At 46.8% G+C, this 21,610-nt stretch overlaps 1 protein-coding gene across 1 annotated transcript in view; it reads right to left on the minus strand.

Moving 5' to 3' along the window:
• Positions 1–624: 624 nt before the first annotated feature.
• BCL2 (BCL2, apoptosis regulator) overlaps positions 625–21,610 on the minus strand; it is a 166,292-nt gene continuing 145,306 nt past the window's right edge. The window contains 1 exon segment of the mRNA XM_014454434.1: positions 625–5,695. Coding sequence (XP_014309920.1) covers positions 5,561–5,695 — 135 coding nt within the window. The 3' untranslated portion in view covers positions 625–5,560.

Consider the following 21,610-nt stretch of genomic DNA (forward strand, 5'->3'; position numbering starts at 1 on the left):
TATTAGATAAGATTGCCAGTAAAGTCTGGGATCGCCAGTTGGTGTGGACAAGCACACACAAGAACGGCAATGGTTCTCTTTGGGAGTAGAACCCAAGCCTAGTCTATCTTGGATCTAACTAACCTGGGGGTTTAGTAACCAGGAAACAGAAGGGCTGCCTTCTAAGGTGGTTTCACCTGTAAGGCAATCCATAGCCAGGTCCCCTGGGGCTTCGTTAGCATGAGGTATCTGGTGGTTCTACTGGCTTGTTAAGGGGCTTTTAAAAGTCTTGTTTAATGACGATGAATGGCAGAGCAAAGTCTTGTCACCACATTATAAACAATTCTAGGGCACAACCAATATCTCACACTTTATTTTTCTTCACAATATTAACTGGGAAGACAAGGAAAGTTTAATAGCAAGGTGGCTTTTTCTGATAACACAAAAAAGGCCCTTTTATTAATGCTGATCAACTAGAGACTTACTCTATCTTAACCATCTAAAATATGCTTACCATGTTTGTGTGTGTGCGTGCCTGTGTGTGAAGTGTTACAGGATAGCAGCCACCCCTAAAAAGTATTCATCTTAAAGCAGTCATGGAAGGTCAAAGTGGAATTTTGATAACAAAAGCTTTCAATACAAAAACACTTTTTATACACTTATTTTATTTCAAACAAAAATAATCTCAAAACAAAAGCAAAGCTTGGTTGAAAACTTAAGAAGACAGTATATTAAACACAACCACTAACACTTCCCCGAGAGAAATTTGATTGGCTATCACTCTTTCAAATGGTACCCCAGAGGGAAAAACTTAATAAAATGAGCTAGCTTGGAAGGCCCACTGCAGAGTCCCCAAAAGGTTTAGGTATATGGCATTACCAAGTATCTACATCACAGTCATATCTGGTAACAGTCCCAGGATATTTTGATGAAGTCTTTCTGTCTTGCACAGGTGTTTTTGTTTGCTAGGCTTACATTGGTACCCAAAACAAACTATCATCAACAGGAAATTGGCTTTAAATTATTTTTCTGGGGTAGCATGATGAATTGGTGCAATACCATTCATACTCCATCTGGGTTTCTTTGTGTCCAGTGGGATGCATATTTTGTGGTTGTCCAAGGTCTGTCCTATGAGCACAGACATGGAACAGAATGATTTTTTGGGTTAAAGACAATGGACCTGTATTACCACTTACTCAATCGAGTTTTACATTTTTTTGTTTTTATTTTCTTTCTGTATTGTGCATAATAAATACTTAGAAACAGATGTTCCTACCAACCAGAAGGTTTTCATTAAATATTTTATTGTTTAAAACTGCAAATTTATTGTTTAAGTAGCCATTAGACATACCCAGGCTTGAAATATATGCCATTGCGGGCAAATGTTTAAGTGTTTTGGTCCTTATGCACTGCTGTACAGAGCTGGATTTTGAGTTGTTCTGATGTCTCTAGAATCTAACCATTATCACAGAACTTTAAAATGTTTCTTGCTTGTTTTGTAAGTTCCTTCATGGAGATATGACATTGACCCCTAGCGAAAGGTCACACTCATTTCCATTTCATATCCCACAGTCCTGGCTCTTCTGAAACCTCCACGCTCTAATCCAATCTTGGGAATGTTTTGCTCTTTTGAAAATTCCTCCCTCCTACCCCTGCAACAAATGTCCTTTGTCCCATAATAATTAAAAAAAAAATCTCTGGAAGATCCAAATTGAATAACAATAAAGTTCTGGTTGGAACCTTCATAAGCCTGACAATGTAGAATTGTATTTTTTAAAAAGTGTGCAACTGCATTTGTCTGGGAAGCAAAAGACACCACAGAATAAGATCAGAATAGAATTTCAACTGACTCCCTAATTTCCTTAGCATGGCTTGTATTTCAAGCCCTTCCTGTTTCTTTCTGATAGAGCAGGTGTACATTACTAACTATTAGTGATAAGAAAGGATAAAAACAACCATTGCCTTAGAAGTACAATTGAAATGAGAATTTAAGTTCGCACTTGTAGTCATTTTAGCATAAGTTTAATTACATGTTAGATGACTTGCAATTCTGTTCAATCAGTAGAACCTTAATATGAAAGCCAGACATGTGTGGGGACTGCCTTATTTATGTTTCATCCTGATTATTATAACTCCTCTTGATTTATAATCGCTTCCTAATTTCCCACACTGGGCCAGGACTAGATCTTTCAATGATAAGCAATAAATACTAAAGAAATAAAAGTCATATCTGAATATGCAGAGATAAGTGGGCTGGGGCAGAATATGTTTTTGTTTGTTTGTTGGCATATTGAAAGGTGCTTCCTAAATTCGAAATGTGACTTTAACCCAAATCTTAAAACATACAAGATTTTTCAGCCACTGTACAAACTCAGATGGACTGTCTGCTATAGTACACGTTGACTGTTTTGATCTCTCTTTCGGAGTGCTTGTGCACTGGGGCTTGGGAGGACTGCAGAGGTTCTTCAGTGATTTTCTCCTGTGGTTCTGTTTAGAGCCCTTGACCCCCATTGGGAAAGTGCGTGTGTTCTAGCTAACCTTGACCCTGGCCAACATATGCACCATGCATTCGGGTGTGACTCTTCTCAATAAGAAATAAGTAGGATGGTCCTCTGGTTGTCTGATCACAAAATAATTGAGACAATAAAAAAAGGAGAAGAAAAAATGACTAGTTGAAGCTTTTATATACATTCGTTGCTTCTAACATGTTTTTAACAACAAGAAAAATGCAACATAACTACTTTTAGAGTGAGTGCAGCCACAATACTGTACAGTTCTGGGGGCAGGCAGCTGGGCACGCTCACCATCAAAACCAGATAACAAAACCCCACAGCAAAGGAAACCAGCCAGAAGCCAACCCCTGGGAGTTTTTTTTTTTTTAATATATATATACATTTTTTTGAATATTCTGCAAATCCCAGTTTGAACAATAACAAAAACGACAATAAAAGACAAACAGACTCTATATTAAAAACGTCCATGTTCTTCATTGTTACTCTAAAGCAGCTTGGAGGCTGTCGCCACTTGGAGTGTACTGCAAACTGACTCCATTAAGATGATCTTGGCAGGATAGCAGCACAGGATTTGATATTCCATATTTATCACTTTTGACAATGTAAACCTTTCATAAAATAATATTTCTCTTAAAAATTAGAATCATTCAAAGGTCTGATCGTCCCGTTCCCTGAGGCCCGCCAGGGAGGTCTGGCTTCATACCATGGGGTTTCCTGCTTTCTCGGTGTGGGGCATGGGGCATAAGTGCCACTGCATGTCAGGAAAAACCTGAAGGACAGCCAGGGAAAGGGCCCTGCGGAAGGAGGGATCTGGATGAGTCTATGTGGAAACAGGCCATGGAAAGCAACTCTCGAAAGGTCAAACCATCGGAGCCAGAATTTAATCCCCTGGTCACTTCCCATCTCGATTTTCAACTGAATGAACCTCATGGGTTTAACCAAACATGTATGCAAGCCTAAATAATGTGAGTTGAATTCTGATTTGTCCAGGTACAAATAAACCCTCAAGGAACAAGGGCAGAGACAACAGGTATGTCCCTTGCAATAAACAATTATGTGGTCATGGAAGTGCACATAACTCCGTGGCCGGCGTGCTCCAGGGTTTCTCCAGTAGCTGAGACCCGGGACTTAGCTCATCTTCTCAGAAATGCTTTTAAACAATTAAGAGACAAGAATCTCAAATGGAAAAATGATCATTTTTGCTAACAAAGAATGTAGAGGCCATAACTAAATACAATTTTTAAAAATGCTGAGATGCATGTATTTTTTTTAAAAAGCAGCTTTCGAAATATTAACCACAGCATTAAACATTGAACATAGTACATTCCAAAGTTAATACAGATAAATGGTATATAATGCAATAATGCCACAGTTATTCCACGTGTGTCTCAGGCTCTCTAAACTTGAAAACATATTTCCTAGTTTATCAGCTGAAGATCACTTCTTTCACTACTTCTCTAGAGCTGTCCACCACTATTTTTTTTTTCCTTTTAATGCCCAGGAGGTACAGATAAACTCCACATTCCACACCTGGAACTTTTTTCCCCCCTCTGTCAGGTTTTCAAATAAAACCAAACTACAATGACAAGATAATGTTTTACATCGCAACTCCACAGACATGGGTCAATTAATCCATGACACCTCATCCCAGTGCTTCCTTCAGGATTTATGACCCTCCCCTAAGTCATGTAAAGCCTCACTCTAAACTGCTCAGATGGGTGGGTGGCCGCGCAGCCAACTCGCATGCATGCGCAGCGGCCACACTGCACGCGGGCTGCACGCACGTGCCTCCTTTCTTTGCTGTTCCATTTCGGTGGGGGCGCTCCAGCCTTCACCACCTCCCTCTGCTAGGAAGGGCAGAGTGCCTCTGTGTCCTTCCCTGCACAGTGACAAACATCTTAGGAGCGTTGGTTCCCAGGCTCCAGGCTCCACACTCGACATGGAAAAGGGCCTCCCTGGAGGGCCCCGGTGTACCAGGCCCCAGCCTGCTCTTCGTTCCTGACAGTGGAATTCTGACTCCTCAGCTTCCAGACGCCGGGAGACCACAGGCCTCTGTTTGAAATCCATGGAGCAGGCCAGCGAGTGCCCAGGCTCGGTTCCAGGATGAGGCCTCCCAACCGGGACGAAGCGGGACTTCCAACCGCGGCCTCTTGCGGAAAAGCAGGCACTTGTGGCGGCCTGATGCTTCTGTAACTGCAGCCTTCCTGATGCCGAAGGAGTCGCCGAGACGTCCACTTCCTCGCATTCCCAAGGATTCTGTTTCACGCACAGAGCCAGTTTTTGGAGAGGGAGCGTATCCAAAATATAAGAATATACACATCAGGGCTTAAGGTACTGGATGATTTTGTAGAAATTGCTAAAATGCTTCTCGGCACAATTGGTAGCTTAAAAAAATACTTTCCTATGGTTTAAGGGCATTTTTCCTACCACTGTCCTTCGGTGTGGAAATCTTGGCGGATACCAAGTCCATCTGAAGTTCCCATTTTTTTTTTCTGCCAACCAGGCATGTACCATGTGAGCCATATGCAAAGCGTAGGTTCTTCTGGCCGGAAAAGAATGCACTTCCCTCCAAGCACCTCCCTCTATGAATATCACAGCCCCCGGGGGCAAATCAATGCAAGGAAAATGAACACCTTCTTCCAAACCTCCAGCAGCCAGCAGGCCGGCTTCTGGAACAGTCATGTTCTCCATCAGTTTGCCCTTCAGATGGTGAGTCAGCCCGGCCACTAACATGGAAAGCGAATCCGTTTATAGGCACAGGAGATCCAGGTGGAGCCACACCGGTGGAGCTTGGCAATGACTGGTAGTAGGCTTTCCAAGGACAGGGTGCTCCATGGGACTGTCCTAAATAAATAAATCTTTTTCTCCATAATGTAAAAAATAAATGGTATTTCCCTTTGGCAGTAAATAGCTGATTCGACGTGGAGCCTGAAAGCTGTTTTTGTTGTTTGTTGTTTGCTTGTTTTTAAGAGACCACAGCTCCGTTTCATGGTACATCCCAACAATGCATATATTTCTACTGCTTTCATGAACCTTTTGCATATTTGTTTGGGGCAGGCCTGTTGCCTTCACTTGTGACCCAGATAGGCACCCAGGGTGATGCAAGCTCCCACCAGGGCCAGGCTGAGCAGTGCCTTCAGAGAGAGCCAGGAGAAATCGAACAGAGGCCGCATGTTGGGGCCATACAGTTCCACAAAGGCGTCCTGCAGGGGAGAGAGGAGGGAAGAAAAAGAGAGGGTATTAGAGACGGAGAGTGGACCCACTCTTTTCACTTTCATTCAAGAATTATTTATTGAGACCCTATTTATGTGCCAGGCACCCTAGAGAAACAGCAGTGAATGACATAGGTTGAAAGTTCCTGCCTCACAAAGCTTTTATCTAGTCGAGTGGGATGGACAATAAACAAAATAAATGTATAAGTATGTTAGAGACGGGTAAGTTCGAAGGGGGAAAATAAAACAGAAAAGGTGGTTACAAATCTGGGAGGCTTTGCAATTTTCATGAGCATGGCCATTCATAGGTATAATAAAACCCCATGACTACGACAACACTCCTTTATTGAATGCTTGCTATATGCCAGGCACTTGTAATGAATGCCTAACATGCATTACTTTATTTATTCTTCATGCCAAACTTATGGAGTCGTTTTGTTTATTCCTGTTCTGTAGGTGGAAAAACCCTGAGAATCACAGAGGGTAAAGGATTTGTCTAGTCAACAGTAGGGCCAGTATTTGAACCCAGATCCAACCAGTGCCCTTTATTCTGCTGATGCCCTAACAACAGCTCAGTGAGTGCTTGGTCTGCCCGGGAGGCTGATGTGGTGGACACAGCAGGGCGGCCTCCGCTGGTTGCAGGCCTAGCTTCTGAGGTCAAGGACAGGGTGCTCTCTGGGAAAGAAAGCCATCCTAGGGTTTCTCCCGGGGGGTGGGGGGGCGAGGGAGGGACGGCCAGACTGGATGACCACAACTTCGCATTTAACTCAAGTTGTGAACTTTACAAGCATGTGGTCATTTATGGTCAGATTGTGTCAATGGACACACAGGTCCCTGGGCAAAGATGGCTCCTGGCTTCCCTTCGTACCGCTGCTTGGAAGCCAGGCCTGCAGTGTTTGTAGCAAAGGTCTCTGGGTTGTCTTAGCTCGTTCCTTAGATTTGTTGGGGAAGATTAGGTTCCACATTTGGACCCAATTATTATTTGGACAACTCTGTAAATCTATCTAAATATATAACTCAGTAAATGAAATGCTTTTTCACATGGTGTGATTTATTTAGGCATTTCAACAACCTGGAATGGGAGCGCATGATTTCATTATGGGAGACAGTAACACGCGGAAACTTCTGACATTGCTGCGCAGAGGAGGTTCTGACAATCTTCACAGTGTTTTTGTCTGTTTGGGGCAAATACTGCAGTAAGGGGACCAGGTATCATTGTCTCCCAGGCTGTGCATGGTCTTGTACATGTAGGTGCTTAATAAATGTTCAATGAATGATTCAAGTTTTCTGAATCCATTCACTGGTTTGAATTCTCTTTAACCTAATACAAGTGTCAAACTCAAAGGCTAACATGCACCCAATAAACAAGGCACATAAATAAAGATTTACACAATTATTTTTCATGACTGCATAGTATTCCATATATTATGCTGTGCTTTCTTGAACCAATTCTTTATTTGGGTTGTTTTAAACATTTACTAAACAATATTATGCTACATCTCTTACATAAATTTTTATGTACTTGTTTAGATGTGGGGGTTGTGTGTGTGTATGTGTGTAGTGTGTGTGTATTTAGACAAATTCCTAGCAGGTGAACACACTTGACCAGCCATCAAAATTGCTTACTGAACCACGCCAGGAGATCACAGGTCAATTCCTGGTCAGGGCACATGCCAGGATTTGCGCTCAATCCCCAGGAGGCAGTGGATCAATGATTCTCTCTTATCGTTGATGTTTCTCTATATCCTTTTCCCTTTCTCTCTCTCTAAAGTCAATAAAAATATATTTTTTAATTGTTTACTAAAGTCACAAAAGGTTTCTGTGGAGTCATCCCCACCCTCTCACTGGTTGCCCTGGGACCAGTAACACCTTTTACAAAAGGCAGACAAGGGGTTAGGGCAGCAGTTCTCACTGGTCTTGAGGGTGGTCTTGCCCCACAGGTGATGTTGAGCAATATCTGGAAACATTTTTGGTAGTCATGGTTTGGGATGAGGTCATCTGTGGGCAGAGGCCAGGGATACTGCTCAACATCCCATGATGCACAGGGTGGCCTGTGAAGAAAGGTTTTAAAGAACCTTTGTGATCATGGACCACAGAAGACCCAACGTTCTATCTAGTGTGTCAACAGCACAAGATCAGTTGGTGAGCCAGCAAGTGTGGGAGATCGGGACCTCAGATGTACTAGATTAACTTGTACCAGGAGAGGGCGCAAGGGTTTTCTTCTTTTTAAATCTATTGTTAAACTGTTCCAAAATTGAGCCTTAGCAGAGCCAGGCTCTAACACAGTGGTGGGGAATGTCCGGCCCGAGGGCCTTATAAGTCCCCAGAAATCATTTGGTCTGGCCCTGCCAAGGCATCAGGTGGTGAGTTCAGTAAAAGTTTGACCAAATATAGCAGGCTAATTTTTAAGTTGACAATTTTGAATGGCCCATGAATGGTGTTATAAATATCTAAATGGCCCTTGGCAGAAAAAAGGTTCCCCACCCCTGCTCTAACAGATAATGAAATATGTGCTTAGTGCTCTTAGCACAAAGCTGAGGTAAAAATCATGATTGCTTATCAAGACACATACCTTCCCTATATATAATCAGGGATAAATGGGGCAGAAAGGGGTCGGGACATATTTACAGGCAGGAGAAACTGCCCCTTGCAAAGTGCAGCCTCAGGTCCCACAGACACAGCCGGGGACATCTTGGAGCCCTCCCTGAGGGGTGGGCAGGCTGGAACCCCCAACAGCCCAGCCAAAGGACGCCCTCGGAGCACTGGCAGTAGGAAAGAAGGTCCGTGGCTGGACTCCACATTTCTTTAGTTACCAGTTGGAGTTGTCTGTGGCTGACTATGAAACGGACTAAGACTCTGGCCGTCTGACCTTTCTGGACAAGAAGCCATCCTGGGAAAGTGGAGAAAGCAGGGACACATGGGCTGGCATTCCCTCCTCCTCTGCCTGGTGCACAGTCCCAGGGGCAGAAGAAATGCATGTCTAAATACCCCTTCCTCTCCTGGGCTGGAATAATCTCCTCTCCTGACACTGTGCTCCTAATGGGCCATTGCTGATGTGCATTACAAAGAAAATGCACATCTGGGGGGGATGAGCTAACATAGCATCTCTTGACCCAAAGACCAAGAGCAGAGGCGCTGACGCAGCCCCCAGGGGCCTGGGAACAGCTCTGGACTTGGAGAGAAGGTCTGGGTGAAATCCCAGCCTTGACATTTTATTGCTCGTGACCTTGAACAAATTACCCAATCCTGAGCCTCATTTACTTCACCCATAAAATTGGTTATTGTGAAGATTAACGTAGGTGAATCAAAGCCATTTGTCAACGTGGCCCAGAACGTGAACTAGTGGCAACATTAACGTGTTCTCTAGTCTGCTCCCTTGCAAACCTGCTGCAGGCGTCCTGAACCTGCCCCTCCCTCCAGAGGGTCCACCGAGGGGAAGGAGGGAAGGGCAGGTTTTCACAGCGCACTTCATAAGCTCCCTCTAAAGATGCCTGGCGATGTCTACAGAAATTGTGAATTAAAATGCACACGTGATGTGTTCCGGTGGAAGACAGGAAGTGAAATTACAATGCCCATCTGTACTTCCTCATCAATTGGTAAGTCAGGTTGTGGGCTGAGGCATCATTAACCCCCTGAGATTGAATCGGGCCTCTGAGCTTTGCCCATCTGTGTTCCAAAGTGCCAAGCGGACCCTCTGGGCTCAGGACTGAAGGTCCTAAAAGCTCCTTTCCTACTGTCTTCTTGCTTTTCCAAACATCCTGATTAGGGCGATTTCCGAAGTCTGTTTGAACAGTCTGTCATTATTTGTTTAAGTCTGAAAGCTGTATTAAATAAACACATGCTCATTTTATGTATTAGAAGCAACAAAGTGGGAAAAAGAAAACCTGGGCTGTTGTCATGTGACTCAGACCAAACCCCAGTCTATGTATTTGGAGGCACTGCCAGCCTGGCTCATGCCAGGACTGGCAAGGGCTCTGCCCGATTTCAGGGGTGCGAAGAGCAGGTCCCAAGGGGGGTCCTTTCTCTTTTTGCTGACCCCTCACATCACAGAGGAGACAGGCGGTGCCCCAGCTCTAGTCACTGTTTCGCAGGCAGCTTCTCCACAAACCTCAAACTCGGAGGCTGCAGATGGTCTGAGTCTGAATTCCATCCTAGGCCGGCATCAACCGGACAGGAAGGCCCCACTCCCACCCCCAAACCCGTGCTGCAGGGCGGAAAGTGAGCCAGGGGGGTGTGGACCAGAACAGACCAGGCTCAGACTCCTAAGTGTCCTTGTCTCTCCTGCAATGGGACCAGGCCTGGGACCACTGTCACCCCCTTCTCTCCCTCTCTAACCCCCCGTCCTCGCCACCCCTACACGCATACCTCCCTGGAGCCAGCCCACCCTCCAATATCTTCCTTTTCCTCTTAAGAATTCTTCAAAAAAGTTTCACTTAAACCTGATTCCAAATAAAATGATATTTAAAGACAAACAAATCAGATGAGCAACGCTGAGTTCTGCTGAAACCAGTGGGGTGGGGGTGAGGGTGGGGGCCAGGTGCTCTTACACAACTTCTCCTCCCTGAGGAAAGACCAACGGAGAGACCTTTACGTATTTGGCAATGAGTATCAAAAACTTTAAAAATACTGTCCTTTTGTTAGTAATTCCCCTTCTGGTTATTTATCTTGAAAAAAGTAATTAATAAAATGCTCTGATTGTTTATAATAGTTAAAACATGAAAACGACTTAAATGTCTGAAAACATGACTGGGTAAAGAACTTACGGCACATCCATAGGATGAAATATGGTTCAGCCATTGGAACGTGTGCCCTAGATTCACTGGCAAGGAAAGATGCTCCCAACTTAAGACTGAGTGACACAGGTAACAGCTAAACCAGCGTCTGCAAGTTCAGGGCCCTGGCTCAGTGTGGGTTCTCGGCTCTCCTTAGACGGTGGGGAAATTTAATATGGCTCGGTTGGTTATAAACACCTGAGACACTCAGCTTCATCCCACAGCCTCTGAGCTGACTGTGGATACAGGCATTATATGACCATGGAGAGCCCCAGGGGGAGAGAGCCATCTTGACCTAAAGAGTGTATGATGCAGAGAGATGCTGCCTCTGTGTGCACCTCTGAACTAACCAAAACGCAGGTGTGCTGCCATTTTGTATCCTGCCCAGAGCACACCTGTCGGTGGTAAGAGGGAAGTAAAAAGAAAATCAGATGGTGCCAACAGGAAATCAAACACTGCTATCAACTGCCCTGGGTATTTTCCATTTCTCATGGCTTTATCATTTTGTCTCCATGGGAATCACCTCTCTCATGACAATCTGAGAATTAGGGAAAGAAAAAAAAGGGCAAGGATGCGCCATAGTCACACAAAACTTTGGCTGCAAGAACCCTCCAAGTAAGTTCAGATCTCCCAGATTGGTATAATAATGCCCAAGAAAGATATTAGCTCTTTTTCAATAGGTAAGGCAAATGAAATCTAAAGAGGTCAAGTGAGTTACTTACAGTGGGTACCGATAGGCTGGTGTGAGGTGGAGGGGGAGAGGAGAGGCCTCCTGTGCTTACTGGGTTAGAACATCTACAAGCCGTGGTTCTTCTCTCTCCCTGGTGCCTCCTCCTTGCTTCCCTCAATGTGCTTCCTCCCATCCTGACCTTCCTCTGTGCTCCAGCCTGGACCCCATCCCATAGCAGCCTCCTCTGGCCTTCAAGTGTTGCCGAAAGAAGTTACCCAACCATGCAGACCAATGTGACTCTGAATTCAGGGCCTCCAAACTCAGTGAGTTCTTGAAACCACTTAACATACCCTTACCCTTGCTCAGATGCTTTCTCTGTTCCTTTTCACGATTATTCCAAACAGCCACCACTTTTCTCACATATTCTCCTCGCTGTTTAGCAACTGCTGTCACCTCTTTCTTCTCTGAGAAACTCGGGGCCATTGGGTGGGAATTATCGCAGCTTCCTATCCTGGCGCACCCATCAGCTTACATTGCTGTCTGTCCTTCCCCGACCCTTCGCACCTTGCACCCACAGCCCACAGTCTCCCATTGCTTCTGGAACCTTCCTCCATCAATTGTTCCTGCTTTCAACAGCAATTTCAACCTCACCCTTCCTTTGGTCTCTTTTTTCCTTGGCATACAAACATTCAGATTTCCTCAGTAGAGAACACATGCTTCTGAGTTAATCCTTGAAGGACAAGGGAGTTGGGGGTATTTATCCTCTGACGAAAAAAAAGTAAATTCAGATTTCCTCAGAGTGACTGCTGATGCTGTGTTCCATCCCGACCGTTATCTTCTCTCTCTTTGCCGTCTTGGACAAGTTGCTAACCCACCTTCTCGGCTGTCTTCCCACCTTCATTTTAATCCACCCAGTCTGGCTTCTTCCTCCATTGTGCCTCTGAAACCACCACCCAGAGACCAGACATACCCTCCGCACGGTTATATTCACTGGATGCTCTTCGCGTGTATCTCACTGGGTGCTTTACACACTGGATGGACTACAAGCGCTCTTGGAGAGTTTCCTCTCCATGGCACCTCCTCCTCTGCCTGCCCTGATAGGTGCTCCATCTCCCGGGCTTGTCTGGACAGCCTTCTCTTCCTTTGGCCAATCTCCTTCACTCTCATGGTCTTAGATACCATCCCATGATGGTGTCTCTGACATCTTTATATGCAACCCCACTTGATCCTCTGACTACCAGATTCCAATCCCAGTCACTTTCTAAGAGGTCCCACCGGAAGTTACCATGCAGCCAGTCCAAAACGGGTTACCATCCCCTCCTCCAGCAAGTTGTCTTCCTTCCTATCTTCAAAGTGTCCATGCTGTTAAGTAAACCTATACCCTGAGAGACTTCTAGACATTTTCCTCTTTCTCATCCCTCCCCGACCATTCATTCAATGGGAAATCCCATCGTCTTGGGTGGGGCTCCTCCCGAAGCAGACCCCAAGACAAAGACTTGAGTGTAATCAGGTTATTTGGGAGATGATCTCAGGAACCACTAGTAGGGGGTCTGGAAGGAACGCAGCCATGAATTACCTTACCTAGCAAGTTGCTGCTGGTGGTAACTGGAACTTAATCCCACTGAGAAACCTGGGGGCCAGTGCAGAAAATGCTCTTTTTGTTATTCCACTAAGGGGCCAGGGAGCTGGGGTATTTACACACCAACCCCTTGTACTCATTGGCCGCGGGTTGCTCCTATGGAGGCATCAATACCCCAGCAGTTATGGCCCGTCATGTGCACAGGCAAAGTGGGCTCTAGAGGCCAGAGAAAGCCCTTGGGAAAGAGATGCAGAGGCTGTACCTCCTGTATCTAGAGGTCAGCTAGATAGCACTGAAGTGAAGGGCAAGGGGACTGGACAGGGCAGTGTATGCAACACTGATTTCTCCATCCCCATTACCTTCTCTCCCCAACACTTCTGCTATGATTCCCCATCTGATCTCTGCCTTCAGTCTGTGGCCTGCCGTTCAATACCCTCTCCATAGAGCAACCAGGGTTATCCAGTCGGAATCAAAGCTGTCCCTTCCGTGTGTCAGTCCAAATCCTTTACCATGCCATCCACATCTCCCAGTGCTCTGGCCTCAGCCTAGTTCGCCTGCTCGACTTCTGTCACCTGTAAATTGACTTCTGTTCACTCAGGGATTCAGTGCAATCATTTTACGCAGGCAACTTTCTCCAAGCCCCCGGGTTGAATTAAATAATCCCGGGCTGCTCCCTGCTCACTGTATTATCTGAAGAGCATCTGTTCTTTCCCGGTTAGCACCTGGAGGTGCAGGAGCCACATTTTGTTTATCGTCAGATCCCTGGAGCACGTGTCTGTCACATATTAGGCACTCAGCAAATGTCTGTGGATATGAAATAAACTGATACCTTTTACTATAGAACAGGTCTTCCAAACATATCTTACTAGATAATAATTTTTAAAGGGAGGTGTTCAAAGGACAAATAAGTGGTGACAGGCTTAAACAAAATCCAGGGCTTTTTTTGCAGCAGACTCTAATCTCCCTATGAGGGGCTGATGCTCAGCTAATGCTAATGGTCAGCATCAAATTTGATTAGTCAGTGTCTGTGCCTTATTGGTTGCTACATATTTTGAATGACACCCTAGTTGAATGTCTGAGTCGCCAAAGGCATTTTCTAAACTCATTGGGCCATCTCTCCCTCTGTCAGGGAGATTCCTGCTGGGTTTTGAGGACACCCTTGGAAAATGCTGCCTGGAGGTAAAACGCTCATAGGACAGGGGAGGTGATGGAGGTCCCGAGCTGCTTCTGGATGTCCTTGGGAACACAGAGACCCCAGGTAACTAGTCCTGCATGCTACTCAGGGGTGTGAGGCTCATTCCCAACGCTGTCTGTGCCGGCTCCAGCCCCCAGAGCCTAAGGACAGGCACCTGCCAGGTGAGAGGAGAGAAAGAGAAAGAAGGAAGTGAGGGAAGGAGGGAAGCGAGGCACACACACTTCAGAGGAGAGGAGAGTTCCCCTTGAATCCCAGGAAGCTGCAATTCCCCGACACTAACATGCCTGGGATTAAAAGGGGAAGCCAGCAGCCCCGCCGCTGTGAGTGGTGGCCAGAAGAGCACACGCGAGGAAGTGAGGACTCTTTCTGCCTGAATAAAGCAGCTGGTGAGGAAGTGACTCCATTTCCCGCTTATCATTGGCTGGGCAGGATTTCCTCTGCAGCCGCTTTGTGCTGAATGAGTCCCGAGGATTCCTGCAGATCAGAGCCGCTGTGGCAGTGGCAAGCTTCTGTCCCCTGCTCTTCCTCTCACCCCGCCCCCTGACTCCCAAAATATTGACTCCAGGTTTGGGGGAAAAGGAAAGGAGGAAACAACAACCCTCGAGCATACAACTGAAGGACACCCAGCTGCCCGCCTGCAGAAGTGCGGTGACTTGGCCACCAGGCTCGCAAGGCCACCCGGAAGAAGCCATCTCCAGCGAATGGGGCTGGGTCCTGGACGGTCTTGGCCCAGGCAGTTGGGCTAGTTGAATCACCGGCTAACGACATGAAATGAAACCTAATCTACGTGTCATCTGGATGTAACCAGAAACCTGCTAGAGAAATGGCAGGAGATGAAAAACCCAAACAAAACAAAAAACAAAACTTGCCCGCCTACCGAAGTAAGTCCAGGGACATTTGGGTGCATTTTGTGATGCAAATTGAGCTGAGGATGCAAATTAGGCAGGGGCCCTCAGGAACTAGGGAGGGCCCCAAATGAGAAGCCTAGTTGGTTCCTTCTTTTCCTGAGCAGGGCACAATCTGAAAATAATTTGCAAAGGAGTCTGATGCTCTGGGGACTTCGAAGCCAAGGAGCTGGGTCAAAGGCTGCTTGCCTTGTCCACCTGCTGGAAGAGAGTTGAGCCCGCTCCCAGGTAGGATCACGGAGATTCTGTGAGTCTAACTGCCTTCCAGGCCAGGGTAGGAGGTGCTCTCTGGAGGGAAGACCAGAGTCAAATTCCCTGCTCTACTAGCCACGCACATACTGCAGGGAGAAGGTACTCAGCCACCTGTGGGCTCAGTTCCCTCTTGCCAGGAGGTGCCAACAACCCAGTACTTCAAAGACCATAGGTGGAGCCCTGGCTCAGTTAGTTGGAGTCATGGGTTTGATTCCACGTCAGGGCACATACTCAGGTGGTGGGTTCGATCTCCAGTTGGGGTGGATACAAGAGGCAAACGATCAAAGTTTCTCTCCCTCTCCCTTCCTTTCTCTCTAAAATCAATACATCCTATGGTGAGGATTTTAAAAAATAGACCAAAGGTAAAAATGGGTGACACAATGCATCTATAGCAAAATGTGCTAAAAATATGTTAACACTTGTGCTATTTGATTCATCGTGTTCATATAATAGACCATATCTATACTAAACCTTGAAATCTCATCTTCCGGTCGCTTCTTCATTCAGGAACCAAATACGTTTATAAGGAGCTGAGGAGGCTTAAAGCCAAATGAGACCCAGGCTCTGCCCTCTAAGAATTGCTGGGCAATATTCTCCTGCATTCAGCAGCTTTCTCAATACATTCAAAACACTGTGTGTGGGGAGGGGCGGGGGGGGGGCAAAGGGGTGCATTTATCATGCAGGGCTCTGTGGAGGAGAGAAAAGACCCAGGCACTTGACCTCATTTTAAGTGTGCCTTCAAGGCCTCAGTAACCTGCCTTGAGCGTTTGGCTTTAAAAGAAAGTTTCTCCATTTTCCTTCCTCCCCTTCCTCATTCCACTACCTTCTTTTGGCTAGAAGCCTCTGAGTGTCCTGCAGTTGCTGGCACGTGGCCTTTCCTTGCTCCAGGCTTACGCTGTTTTCACTGTTTTTGGGAAAATACCACTTTATGATATTGTGTTGGCATGAAAGTATGTGGAGTAAAGAAAGTGTAATTATTACATCTCAATAATAAATTGACCAGTAGCCCAATTAAAATACAGGCAAAGATTTGAATGGACATTTAACCCCCCAAAAAAGATACACAAATGGCCAATAAGCTCAAGAAAAGACGCTCAACATCATTAGTCATTAGGGAGACACAAACCAAAACCACGATGAGCTATTACTTCACACCCACTAGCATGGCTATCATGTAAAAATGGACAATAACAAGTGTTGGTGAGGAGGAAGAGAAACTGGAGACCCCACACTCAGCTGGAGGAAATAGAAAATGGTACGGCCATTGTGGAAGACAGTGGTGGTTTCTCAAAAATTTGAAGTTACCATACAATCCAGCAATTCCACTTCTAGATATACAACCAAGGTAACTGAAAATATATGTTCACACAAAAACTTGTACACAAATATTCACATCAGCAAAGTGGAAACTATGTCAATGTCATCAACTAATGAAGAGATAAACAAAATGTGGTGTATCCATACAATGGAATGTTATTCAGCCATAAAAAGGAGTGGAGAAAAAAAAAGGATGAAGAACTCATATCACATGGATGAACCTTGAAAACATTATGTTCTGTGAGAGAAGCCATTGTATGATGCCATTATATATAATTTCCAAAATAAGCAAATCCATAAGAACAGAAGTGATTTACTGATTGCCAGGGGTTAGGGAGAGAGGAAAATAGAGAGTGATTTTTTAAAAATTCTGGAAATAGATAATAATGATAATTGTAAAACCTTGTGAAATACTAAAAACCAATCACTTTAAATGGAATTTTATGGTATGTCAGTTATTAAAAAAACCCAATTACATTTCCCACATTACACGAAGAAGGGAACTAATTATTTTGACAGCACATGGCATTCGACAGAAGGACTCAGAGGTTCTGTAATTCTTGCTCACCTGTGTGGAGATGGGGCTCCTTTGGTTAGAAAGTTTGTACAATTCTTATCCTCCTTTTAATGGATTTTTTAAAATGTAAGAGGTGGCATGGTGGGTGAACACTGTTCTGGATGAGAAGTTAGGAAGGCTGGGTGCCAATCTGGGCAACCAACTCACTTTATCTCCCAGGCCTTCAAGTTCCTTCATCTGAACGCTTTATGGGTAGCTCAGTCCAAGGATCCTCTCTCCAATCTGCCATCCTGAGCTCCCGCAGATAATGACCTATTCTCCATCTTTTCTCCTGCATCTCCTAGGATGTGATTTGTGATCTGCAGATGCATGCCAGAGACTGTCACCCCAACTACTGCAAATGACCGACTGGTCTCTGTGGGGTCTGCCCCTGCCTCCTCTGGCCTCTAAGATCCTCCTGTCCCTCAAATCCACACATGGTCCCCGTGCCTCCTGCTGTGCACTTCATCCTCTAGGCCTCAGAGAGGCTGTCCTCTCTGCAGCAAGGTGGCCACGCTCCCGTGCCCTCTGACACACCTGTGTGCTTCCCATCTCTTTGTTTTTATGACCACAATCCAGGCATTTGTCCCACAGAGTCCTCTGCCCCTCACGCCAGTGATAATCAGAGCTGGTGACGCCAGTGTGGCTCGGCACAGCTTCGGGAGCAGGTGGGACGCTCTGCTTCTCCTCAGAATCAGACAGGACTCTCCACGTCTGGAGTGGGCACCAGATTCCATGGGCAGATGCGGGTTTGGATTTTATCCACCGACTGTTCTTTCTTGGTTCTGGAGCCACAGGTGTAGCTCCCCTCCCTGCCCCCTCCCCGCCAGTGTCCGCACCTGCCTTAGTGTACGTGAGTATGACCTTCATCCCTAGGCGCCTCCCTGTAGGTCACAGCTGGGGCCAAGCACGCATGCAGCGCTCCACTGTGCCTGCCACGTGGGCTGTGGTGGCACGGCCAAGGTGCTTACCCCTCTCCCTGCCGCTGCAAGAGTTAATTCATGAAGATACGCCAAAAATGGGAAATGAAAGCAGATGCTTGCTAAGTTCTGCGGCTTGGCCTAATCACTGTCATCAGGAGGGGCAGAGGGTCTTTCATTTATTAAACGCGGAGGGCCGGAGTTGGGGGCCAAATGTCTGATTCTCACTTGTTTAAATCAGCAAGTGTTGACTGAGGTGGGTAGTGGTGGTGGGGGGAATACAAAGAACCCGCATTTCCTAATAGGAACCTGCTGAAAGTGGCCTCAGACCTGGAGTGGGGGACGTCAGAGTGACAAGAGCCAAGCAGAGGGAGTTTGGGATGGCAGCACCTCGCGGGCACCACCAGCCTCCAGCCATGCCTGCTCTGACACCTGTGTTAGGACGGGCTGAGAAATCAGCACGGATGTCTTTTCTGGAAGCTTGGAATAGCGCTGGCCCCAGGGCCCTTGCCTTGATGACAGGCCCAGACATCTGCCCACCACCAGATTTGCTCCCTGATGGTGCCAGTTGGGGCATTCTCAGTGTTCAGTAAATAAACCACCAACACTGTTTAAAACTCCCAGGCTGCTAACACCATGTTCAAAAGCATCCCAAGATATAACGAGCTTTACCCTGTTCCCAGCTCCCCAATTCTGCAGCCCAGAAATCACTGTGTGCCCGTCAACATGACCGAGGTGATCCCCCAGGCTGCCCCAAACATGGACCGACCCGCCCAAAGAGAAGCGCAAGTGTGCGGGCTGCGCTGCGGGGACCAGGGCTGAGCGCTCTGGGGAGCTCGCTCAGTGGGCTCCAGATGGGCGTCCTAAGAAAAATCTGCTTTCACTTTGTAGTTTATGATTTAGTTCAGTTCACCTGGAAAGACTCAACATGAATAGAAACAGATGCATGTCAAGGCGCACCGCTTGGCTCTGTGACAACCCTCTTCCTTCCACAGGAGATGGTCTTCCTGTGTCCAGGAGGAGAACAGACCTCTCCAGCACAAGGGACATGCAGTCTCTGTCAAGGGCAGCAGCTGTGGGGGCCCAGCAAGGTCAGCACCGTGGCTCTGGATTCAGGCTCGTGAACACATGGATGCAGGTGTGAGGTGTGGCCTTGTCTGAATGGAGATGTGCTGTGAAGGACTTGTGGCAGTGTGTGCTCTCTGCTGCCAGAACAATACAGGGCTATGCACACAAACACACACAGAGAGATGGAGATCCTGAAAGCATTCATGGATGAGCCTCAGGGAATGAGGAGACAGACAGTGAGACAGAGAGACATGGAGAGAGACTCATAGAGACACAGAGAAAGGGAGAAAAGGAGAAAGACAGAGAGAGGAAGACAGACAGGGAGACATGGAGAGACTCACAGAGACAGAGAGATACAGAAAGAGCTAGAGAAACAGACAGACACACAGAGAGACAGAGATGCTGAAAGCATTCATGGATGAGCCTCAAGTGAACGAGGGGCTGAAACATCTTCCAGCAGCACAGCCTCCAGGAGGACAGTTGACAGCCGGCTGACAGGGTACAAGGACACTCCCTTACAGTGAAGCGAGCCTGCTCTGGACATCGAACATCAACAAGGTTAGAGAAAGACATGTGTGCTCTGAACAAGGCCTGCCAGAGTTGCCGGCAGTGGGCACTTACAAGGAGAGAAGCTGTGCCCCGGGAGCTCGACTTCCAAGGCAACTGCTCAGACACATTTGCGGAGCCTGTGAGCTCTGCCTGCAGAAAGTCCTCCGTTATTTGCCGGCTGGTCCCCAATGGGACCTGAACCACCCTCTGGGGCCTTACTACACTGACTACCCTCCTGCAAGGAGCAGGGCCCAAACTTCATAGGTGGATCCAGCAGGTCCACGTCAGTGCCCTCACCTATAGGATTGGTCTTCAGCTCCTGCCATCACTGACACCTCAGAGAGGGTCAGCTCACATTGGATTCATGATGCAAACATGTACTGCACCTGTTCTGTGCACAGCGCTGCACTCAGCACTCAGGGGAAACGCAGGCGACCATGGCATCTGTATGACAGCAAGCTCCTTGGACCCAACCACAGTGCCTCACCCAAATCAAGGACTCAACAAACACTCCTCCAGTGGGACGACTCAGAGATGCACTGTCTCATGGAAATATCGTTCACCCCTAAGGTCCTAAGAAGAAGCTCCAGTTTGGGCTCGTGAAGCCTTCAGGATGGACTTTGGGTCTAGCAAATTGTTGTTTCCATGGTGGGAACTCCTTGGCCACCTACATGAATCGTGGATCCATGTGCAACATGCTCTTCATAATAAAATTGGTGCAAACTTTGGATGGCTGTTGCTAGCACCGCCTTTTATGAGTGTGTCCATGGTTGCTCTTGCTTTGATCCCTCCTTTGGACATGTCTGAATCAAGTCATCCAACCACAGTTAAATCACTTATCAAAGTATTTATTTAGTATCTACTTCTGGGATGAGGAGAGAGAACTAACTGTTGTGTCAGATCCCACATTATACAGAAGAGACTGGGGTCAGAGAGGTTCTGTAGCTTGCCCAACATCACACAGCTCATAGGGGCAAAGCTGAGATCTGACTCTAGACTGTGAGCTCCTAGGCATGCACTTTTCCAATTATACTTCACTTCTCCCGTTGGAGACAGGTCTAGGTCTTGGAGAGACAAGCGATAAGTGAGAGGTTAAAGAGGAGGTCCTGAGAGTGACAGGGAAGGCCCAGTAAACGCATGGAGAGTCTTGAAGATGGACTGGAGGGGACAGAAGGTTAGAAGTGGCTGAGCCTGAAGGGCTTTGCATGAGGACAGAAAAGTGGGGATGGCATTTTAGAGCGTGGAATCAAGTGGGGGTTGGGGCCCTTTTGTGATGGTTCCTTGTGTACGCAGGCAGAGTGAGCAGGATTACAGAGAAAGCACCAGTCATAAGGACCCCCCAGCCCTCCCCCCCCCCCCACACACAGGGCACCTGGGATCCTCAGCCTGTGGTTTGGCCCTGCTGAGTGACACTACACTCGCCACCTCAAGAGTATTTAAAAATGCCACGTAGATAGGGACATGAACAATTCCTTGCACGGGATTCAGGAAAAGCCCTCCTATTTATGGACTGCTTCCCAGGGAATTCTGGGATGTCAAGAAGAACAAAATTTCCTTTTGTTCACAAAAACAAGCCAACCTGAGGTCTCTTCAGAATATTAAAACAGGTGAACCAAGAACCTCTCCAGGGGCAATTGGATTTCGATCCGTCCAATGGCTCCACTCAATGGTTCCTGATGACTCAAAAGCAACTGTGGCCCTGGCCGGAACAGAAGCAGCTCCTCCACCGCGGGCAGAGCCACCCACACTCCCCACCCTGCTCAACAGCCTGCTGCCTGGCCAGCATCCCACGGTCCTCCTCCCGCAGGCACCAGCAGCTCCGTCTCAGGACTAGTGACAGTTTTCTCTGCTGACTTAACTTTGGAAAATTTTCATCACTTAACAAAGCTGGGGGTCTTTCAATTCCTAAGAACCTGCCCACAGAGCATTTTACAAGAAGCCATCTGCTCGCTGGGTATTTAATCCTTTAATGTTCTGTGTTTCTGGAAGGCTGCAAGTGTGTGGGGGCAAGTTCTTACTGCATTACAGGCCAAACAAGTCAGGAACACTCTCCTTAAACAGTTCAGAAATTGCAGCTGAGACAGAATGGGTTCAGGGCAGTGCCTCCAAAATGCGGCATCAAA

The sequence above is a fragment of the Myotis lucifugus genome, unplaced genomic scaffold (genome assembly GCF_000147115.1).
Source record: "Myotis lucifugus unplaced genomic scaffold, Myoluc2.0 scaffold_36, whole genome shotgun sequence".
NCBI lineage: Eukaryota > Metazoa > Chordata > Mammalia > Chiroptera > Vespertilionidae > Myotis > Myotis lucifugus.